At 42.2% G+C, this 8,978-nt stretch overlaps 1 protein-coding gene across 1 annotated transcript in view; it reads right to left on the bottom strand.

The window, feature by feature from the left end:
* Positions 1-677: 677 nt before the first annotated feature.
* Positions 678-8,978, bottom strand: part of Ar (androgen receptor) — a 184,240-nt gene continuing 175,939 nt past the window's right edge. The window contains exons 7-8 of the mRNA XM_008844366.3: positions 8,053-8,210; positions 678-7,237 (exon numbers count right to left, since the gene is read on the bottom strand). Of these exons, the coding sequence (XP_008842588.1) occupies positions 7,082-7,237; positions 8,053-8,210 (314 nt within the window). The 3' untranslated portion in view covers positions 678-7,081. The remainder of the gene's footprint in view (positions 7,238-8,052; positions 8,211-8,978) is intronic.

Raw genomic sequence — 8,978 nt, 5'->3', positions numbered from 1 at the left:
CTCCAAAAGAAGTCTGTCTCAGCTCGCACTTGAATGGTTGAGAACAGTGTGGCCACTGAAAACAGTGAGGTTGACAATGTGCCCATTCTTTGTCTGAAGTTTGGTTCAAAGTGGGAGTGATGTTTCATGCTCCAATGGGAATGAGGATGTGAGGGTGAGTAGCTGAGCTTTGTTCAGATTTCCCTTGGCTAACAAGCTTGGGGCTTCTCACAAAATGTTGTGATGGGTTGCTCGTGTCCATCTGTGCTTTCTAGCACACATCCTTTGTTATTTTGGTGGTCTTGGGTCAATCTATGCTAAGGTTAACACAGGGCAAATTTATAACTCCTGGCTAAGAGTTTTAAAAATATATGAAAATCAAAGTAGCGTAAAAGGCCACTGGGAATGATAGCAATTCTTGACTCCAATAAAGACAGCCCATAAAAAGAGCTAATTAAAAGAACTCTGATGACATTCATCTGAAATTTCAGATTGTTTTATGTTTTAACAAATTAACAATGGTGATAAGAGGACATTAGCAGCTTTTCTCGGGTCTCTTTGTTAACAGTAACTTGAGCCTACAGCCACAACAGGGGCTATGGCCAAGCTTTAGCTGGCAAACCAGCAAGCCAGTATTTTACACAATGGATGACATTTCTAAAACCAGACGCAGAGACAAACCAAGAGCCACACATGTATTCCAACAAACAAATTTCTGCCATTTTTAATTGTATTTAGAACAACAAAAGATTTCAAGATTACAAAAAGAGAACAGAACATGAGCGCTTGGGGCTGGTCCTGCTGCCCAGTGGAGGCCAAGTGCCGCTGTAAGAACTGAAGCCCCATCAAAAGAAGTTTCAAGCAAAATTAACTTGTTTCCTTTGAAAATTTTCAATAATGCTTTCTCTCTTTTTTCTCTCAGTGTCCAAAATTAATTCTTATCTCTAGCCGCATTGTCTATTCCCTCCTATTGCCAAATTAATCTTAAGGATAACACAAGAATGCCATGTGCAAGGCACTCCCTAATCAATGTCCAGTCTATCTAGTCCAGAGGAAAGCAGAAAGGTGTTAACGAGTGGTGGGGGTATTCTTTTAACTTGGGGAACCCCAATGGTAGCTGCTGTCAGTGACCCAATGACAGTGGCTTATAGAATAACCAAATAGGCACTTCAGTGCAGGATAGTGCTAAGGTTGTGAGAGTCAGTTAGAGCTTGGCCTATTTGTTGTAGAATAAAAGGACCTAAACTTTGAGCATCAGCCAGAGACGGCAGCTGCAGAAAAGCTGAACTGTATTTCTTTTGGGTAATTCGTATGTATGTGCTCCAATCTTTGATGCCCAATGTAATCTGCAGCTGAAAAACAGTTTTATGGAGCGGCTTATGTAGAAACTGTTTCAGGCTACTAGTGCCGCCCATTGCATGGTCTCTCACTTAATTCCATGAAAGGCTAAGAGACAAGCAGAGCAAGGAAACATACCAGGACCCCTCCTATAATAAATTTGGATTGGAAACCAATGAGTTGATCACCTGCTTTCTGGCCTTGTTAAATTTCACCAAATTAAAGCTGGGTCAAAGTATTTTTTTTTTTTTTTTTTTTTTTCACTTTAAAACACCAGCTGCTAAATTCAAATATCTACCATTCTTTTGAGGGTAGAGGAATTTTCAGTGGTTTGTTACCTTAGCTGAAATGTCTGAAGAAAAGTGGCAAATATGGATGTTTCTGCCTTCACCTAGAAATAGTTGAGGGTTGGGCGTCTCTGGGCAACAGATCCCAGTGTTGAGCTCTTAATCAAAGAAAAACACCTCTACTTGTGTGCAGAGATGGACCTGTACCTACAGAAATATGACTTCTAGTACACTGACAAATTTGAACAGAGAAAAACACACTATCAATTATCAAAATGTTTACAGAACATATCCAAAACCAGAATTAGAGCATACAGACACCCAGTAGCAAGAGCACCTCAATCGCAGGGAAAGAATTCATGTGACAAATGGAGCACATGCTCCAGGTTCCCACGTTCAGTCAACTTCCCTTCTCTCATAAGAATGGTGAGGACCAAGGAAATACCTTTACTTCTCCCACTGGCTCAGATCCCGTGAAGGTGCTGCTGGCCACTCATGTGATGGACATTTGGCCCCAAGTCTGAATATTCCCTATTATAAATCCCAGTCAATTCCAATGAGTTTTCACCACCCCTTCCACATTCATCTGTCTTAGGCTAGTAAAGTGCAATACATCATGTACGCTACCCTTTCCTCCTCTACCCCTTTGCAAGGCCTGAACACCAGACCCAATCAGGGAAGAGGTCTCCTAGCTATCTGATCAACCTAGAAGTCTTGTCCATTCTGAGAGAGCACCCAAAATGTAACTGCAGCATCTCTTACAAGCACATGGCATCAGATATAACCTGGAACCAAATATAAAGGTGCAGAGAAAGGTAAAGCTATGAGAACACAATTACATCTATATATATAATTCAGTTTTGAAACATGGATACAAATACTCATTTACAATATATTCAACATTCTGCCTTAAACTGCAGAGAACGTTTTGTGCTGTCCAAACTGGGCAGAAATGAGGGTTTCTGCCTGCTCTCCTTCTAGTGCAAAATCTAGTTCTTTAAATGCTCCCCTTCTTATCAAGGGCTTCACATCTTCAAATAAGCTAACATGGGCACTAGCAAATGCAGTGGCCAAGACCAGCTCCATTTCCAACAATGCAATGATGGAGCTTCAAGAATTTGCTTAGCAACTACTAGAAAAAAGGAAAGCTAGTTCTGCTTATAAAATCAGTTAGTGAAGGACACCATAATCCCATTTTTCCAAATTATCTTAAATGCTTCTAAATATGTATATTGTGAGACATTTCCTCCTCACAAATACTTAAAAGTCAGTTGCCAGAAAAGTCCTTCAGTCTGTCTTTGGATAGTTTACCAAAGAGGCACTAATACTTGCTCCTTCCCTGCCCTTAAAAATTTTGGTTTCTTAAAGGATACAAGATAATCTTTGGTTATATAATGTGATGCTTTAATCTCTGTTTCTGTCTTTAAAAAAACACCTGCTTTCAAAGGTTTTCAAAGAGATAAGTGGTGAGAATAAACCTGTGTAGAAAGGCAGCCAGGGTAGAAACTCCCTATTCCAAGGAATTTCACATGCCAAAAGGCTTCTTCAGACTTTAAGTTTGCGATTTGATCTGGTGTATTAGCATTCCTGTTTCTCACACATGAAAACCATGCCTTGGCCCAGTGACCTTTTATATGGGCAACTGACACAGGAGAGTCAGTAGTCAGCCTCTTGTTTGTCCAGGGCCATGCTAGGGCCGTGCAGGGATAGTAACTGGACTATCTTCAGAGAACCTTGTGAAGTGAAATCCTGGCATAGGTCTTGGGAGAGCTATAGGGGGTGGCTTGGGCCTTTGTACCCTGCCAAATACCAAGGAAAAGAAGGGGGCAAGGCCACATCTGTGCTGAATAAAACAAACACTTAGAAGCTGCTTGAAGCTTAAAGTCAGGTCATTTGTGTAGTGTCAAGTTGCACTGTGGATGATAAACATCATTTTTCTGAAAGTATGTTGACTACATCTCATTATATATGCTTATATGTATTTAGAAATAGGGTATGGACAGAGAGGGATGTGAGCATCAGCACTTCTGTCAACCCAAACAATTAACCTCAGCAACTAACCAAAAGACAGAGTAAAGCTCTTTTTTTGTGCCAGAGAACATACATAAAAATATACATATTACTGATTTTTCTGTTTTTCAAAGATATATGACAGAATCCTTCAAAAAAAATCCTTTTCTCAGAGTAAGGTAATTTAAAAAAATAATGAACTTTCCAAGAACAATAATATTGCCCACAGCATAGAAAAATCTGTGGAACAAAGAAGCCAACCCCCGTGTCAGCTCAGAATCCACATCCAGTGAGCTGCCCAGTGAATGAGAGTTGAAACCACCACACGACTCTTTTCTTTAACCACAGAGTTCGTGACTTTGGCAGCTGTGTGCTGCCCAGCCCAGATGGACCTTCTCCACAGTGCTCATTTTTTCCTCTTCTTAATTTTTATTTCCCTCAAGCACTGTAAACCTCCTTGGAGATTGTCACCTTGACTTGTCCTGTGAGTGATCTTCATCTTCCGTCTTACCAGGAGACTGGAGCAGTGGCCAGTCATTCACAGGTGAGCACAGTGTACCAGCAACATTCACTCTGTTGAGCAGAGTACTTGCAAAATGAGACTTCTGCCAATCACAATTGCTGGAGCATCAATGGCCAAAGGGAAAAAAAACAACAATAACAACAAAATAAAACCCCAAACAAAAAGCAAAAACCAACATCCATTGCTCACTCAAATCTCAATGCAGAAACAATAGGCATAAAACCATAATCAGGCTCTTTTTCTCTAGTTTTTACACTTGGAAATTTGGAGTCATCTAGTTGGTGTTGCTTTAGTTGCAATTCCGCTGCTGTTTCACTAGACTTTGACTTTTGCGAATGAAAACCATATACATTCATAAAGACAAGAGTCGTGATTGGGAAGTCCGTTACATGAAAAACTTCACGGAGAAAAGGAACAAATATTTTTAGTATTTACAAAGATAGATATTAGAACAATATAATCAAATCCATGTACCAAAGAAGATGAAAATTGCTTTGGAATAGATAGAAAGGAACTATTAAAGTATAACCTAGTTTAACTGAAAAGAGTGGTGGGTTTTCTTCTAATACATAGCTAAAAACAATCCTGTATATGAGCCAGATAGTGTCATCACAAAGCAAATCAGAATCTGTCTATACTTCCCAAGAAAGGGAATCTGTCAGCTTCATTTTTTATCCAGTAGGATTGGATTGGCATATCACCCATCTTAAATTCTCCCTCCATTGTTATTTAAAGAAGCCGCTTTGCAAGTTTGTTTGGCTATTAATATCAACACAGAAATCGGAAGGAAACGCATGTGTATCATATCATGTCACTCAGAAACTATCTTCTCAACCAACATAGTATACCAACCGAAATGGGCAGCGTGGGGGCTGGCCCTTGATTTCTTAAGTTCAACAGTGAAGTTGAGAGCTAAGTGCGGAGGAAGTGGCAAAAATACAAGACTAAGTGGTCATTCCTCCTGCGCTTGAAGTTGAGGAACAAAGTCCAGAGAAAAGAAGAGTGCCAAAGGACTACATGAAATCAGTGACCCAGGGCATGCCCTGAGTTTATGGGTGCAGCCCATTTGTAGCCACACCAGCCAGACCTTTCCAAATGAAGCTGCGGTTCTGTAGAACGCCTCAGTGATCCTGCACCCTCTGACTGAGAGGCAATGATGATGGTGGAGAATCTGAATGACTGTGGCCAAGGTCAGCCCAGCATCCGTGACAGAGGAGGCTGGGCGACCTGGTGCCCATCTACCCAGATGTTGTTCACCTGGCTTTATTTTAGGCTTCTCCTCCGAAAATTTCAGCAGTGTCCTATTATGGTCTTCTCTCTTCTCATGACTTCTGCAGGTGGATATGCTAGACAGTAAGGAAAGCATTTCATGGTTTCTGGTTTTATTGTCTTCATTCTTTCCACCCTGGTTACTTAGTTTTCTCCTCTACCATGGACTGGGTAGACCCTTTAGTAGCTTTGAGGAGGAAGCTTGCATTTCTCCAGTTGATGGGAGTTTTTATCTTTGGAGGACAAGGGCAAGACGCCCAATTTGTCTGATCCCTTCATTCCAATTTGTCTAAGGGCTCCAGAAAACTGACTATTGATGAGAGATATTGAGTGAGATGTCTTTGAGATTGCTGACATAGATGCCGTGGCTGCTGGCCTGCTAGCCTTTGTGGTGATGGGAAGAGCTTCGCAGTTTCTATGAACATGCCCAAAGAAGTGAACAAGCTTTACCACCATGGCTGAAATGCATTGTGGTGAAGTTCAGGCCTACCAGAGACTGAAGAAGGGTAGAGGGAGTATGTGGCTACATAGAGTCTATAGGTCCTTTAAAGGTAGAGGAAAAGGTGACTTCAGTGAGGAATCAACTATTCAGTGTCCCTAAGAGGGATAATGGCTAACCCATCACCCCCTTTTCCTCCGACTCCAGCCACAAGGTCCTCCATGGCTTACACGTGGAGGATATAGATCTGAATGGAGCCTTCTTCCAAAGGGTTGGATCTCTCTTCTAACTCTTCTGTGGAAGTGGCCAAGCTTTGGCTAAAGAGAACACTCAGTTTAGAGCTCATAGAAAAGTTATTGAAAATCAATTGAAGGCGGAGGCAAAGTCTGAGAGAGAAAAGGGTTTGAAGGGGGAGGCGTTGACATACAGACAAGCTTTCAAACAAGAAGTACATGTCAGGACAAAGCTTGCACTGCAACAGAGGAATCTAGCACTCAGAAACAAAGGCTATGGACAGGTAACAGTCATGCATCTACTCTCTTTGTCCTCCCTTCTCTCTACCTACCCCCAATTAATATTTGGAATAATCCTGCTCTCTAATGGCAGTAGCCAATGGCATCATCTGAAGTCTCCCAGAGTGATGATATAGGATGAACAAAAACAGTGACTACTCATGGGCCTACTCAAGTTTTACTTTCTTCTAGTCACTGTTTGCTTCCTTGGGAATCCTATTTGTTTATTTATTGTGAAGAAACAAACCCACCATGATTTTGGGGTTTTTTTTTGTTTGTGTGTTTTTAAATTATTTTTTTTTTTGGATTTTATGTGTTTGTTTCTTCATCAGATACTTTTAGCTCTCTAAACTTGCCGTGGCATAAGGTAAGTAAACATTTGTGTGACTGGCACACAGCACAGTGCTGTAAACAAGCACAGTTGACAATGGGTCACATTAAGATCATCACAGAATCAAAGAAATACAACACTATTGAAAACACAGGTAGGAACCACAGCAGGCAGCAGTTGTAAGGTTCCAAGGAAGGGCGAAGGAGGGAGGAAGGAAGAAAAGGAAAGAAGGAAAGTCCAGGAAATAGAACTCAGGACCATGTTCATGGCAGGCTGTACATCAGTAGAGGAAATTCCCCCAAGGCACTGCAGAGAAGTGCAGAGTTATATAACAGACAGAGGAGATCTGAAAAGGGGAACAGGGTGGGTTTGGGCATGAGGCTTTCCAAAGCTTCACTGTGTGTGGAAATAGATGGGCTTGACTTTCCCAGAAAGGATCTTGGGCACTTGCACAGAGATGATCTCTGCCATCATTTCCGGAAAGTCCACGCTCACCATATGGGACTTGATTAGCAGATCAAAAGTGAACTGATGTAGCTCTCTTGCAATCTGCAATGGACAGTAAGAGAGAGAGAAAACATGGTTAATAAAGACTTGGCTTCTGTCCAACCCTCCTCCCACCTCTGATTTTCAGTACTTTTAGTGTTCAGTCCTGTGAGGGGTGCGTGTGTGTGTGTGTGTGTGTGTGTGTGTGTGTTTGTGTGTGTGAGAGAGAGAGAGAGAAATATGGTCTCCAGGGAGGCACTGAGGGCTCCCAAGAGATCTCTTATACCACATTACAAGTTCTCTGACTTTGGATTGGGTGTTCCTTTATTCCCGTACCCCAGTACACAGTTATCTCTCTGTCTCTCTCTGTGCGTCTCTATGTCTCTTTGTCTCTCTCTCCCTTTCCTTCTCCTTCCCTCTCTCTCCCTTTCCTTCTCCTTCCCTCTCTCTCTTTCTTTCTTTCTTTCTTTCTTTCTTTTCTTTCCTCCATTTACTCCCTTCTTTTCCTTCTCTTACACACACACACACACACACAAACACATACCACACAGAGTGCAAACTCACATGTACATGACTCAAAGAGGAAGGAAAGACATTCAGGACTGTTTTGTCTGCCTGGAGAATCCATCTGACTTATGCTTCTTCCCTGAGACTCAGATTCTCTGTTCTCAACTCCTCCACCCCTTTCACAGTGCCAAGCTGGGACACTGTGATCTGTTCCTTTCTTCTCCATTGCATTTTCTTCTTGGACCATACTCAAAGCCAGAGGCAAATGGAAGCACCTCCCAACAGGTGGTGCCAGACCCTAGAGAAGCCTATTATCACTGGGCTCTATCAGGCTGCTCTCCCTGATAAAGCACCCTCTGTAGTTTGCTTACAGGCTGCACAGAGTCCAGGAGCTTGGTGAGCTGGTAGAAGCGCCTTGAGCAGGATGTGGGATTTTTTCTTTTGCATGCAATGATACGATCGAGTTCCTTGATGTAGTTCATTCGAAGTTCATCAAAGAATTTTTGATTTTTCAGGCCATCCACTGGAACTGATGTGGGATGAAGACAGAATGGGGAGGGGAAACATGCCCACAAAGGAGCATTAGACAAAGCACCAAGTTTTCTGACCACAAAATTGACCCCCCACCCCCACATGGCGTGAACCATCTACTTGGCTTTCTGTCAATTTAAGTCTGTGTGCCTGGGGCCTTCAGTCTACTAGGGAGATATGAGGGCAAAGGGTTGCTGTTCCCAATATGGAGGGAGTTAGGTAAAATGCACTTAATTTTTCCTTTTGCTAGTCCTTTCATGTACCATTTCTCAGGGCTGAAACTTTTTTGCCATTTCCCATCCAGCTGTGTTTTGTACAATCAAAACACCTCACATATCAAATGCCAAATGCCTCCATTTTCCCTCATGACACTCTAATTAGAAGGCACATTAAAGACAGCTTCCTTGGCTGCCAGGCAAGTTGTGTCTGGGTTGCTTACATCAGCCTCCTCTGATTCCTAGAAAAGGAAATGTCTTCTGGGAGGTGATCCCTCCTCTGTACTTCTCTTCCAGGAATACAAGCAGTTTAGGCCTGTTTCTGCAGTAAAAGCTATAGGAAACTTCAGAGGCCTGCTATCAGCAGCCTAAAAGGCTTCATCTCAGTGAGGGTGTGAGAGGAGAGAATCTGGTAGAGGTTGGAGTCTATCAAAGAAACTGAATTCTACCCATGAAAGTGGTCTTCATAAGGAAAAAGGATGGTGAGGGAGCATGGATGGTAGACAGAGGGAGGGAGAAGGGAAATATCTAGGAGCTACCTTCTCTCTAAT

Source organism: Nannospalax galili, unplaced genomic scaffold (genome assembly GCF_000622305.1).
Source record: "Nannospalax galili isolate Female #2095 unplaced genomic scaffold, S.galili_v1.0 scaffold280, whole genome shotgun sequence".
Taxonomy (NCBI): domain Eukaryota; kingdom Metazoa; phylum Chordata; class Mammalia; order Rodentia; family Spalacidae; genus Nannospalax; species Nannospalax galili.
The sequence above is the reverse complement of the archived record's forward strand: the minus strand, read 5'-3'. Positions and strand labels throughout refer to the sequence as shown.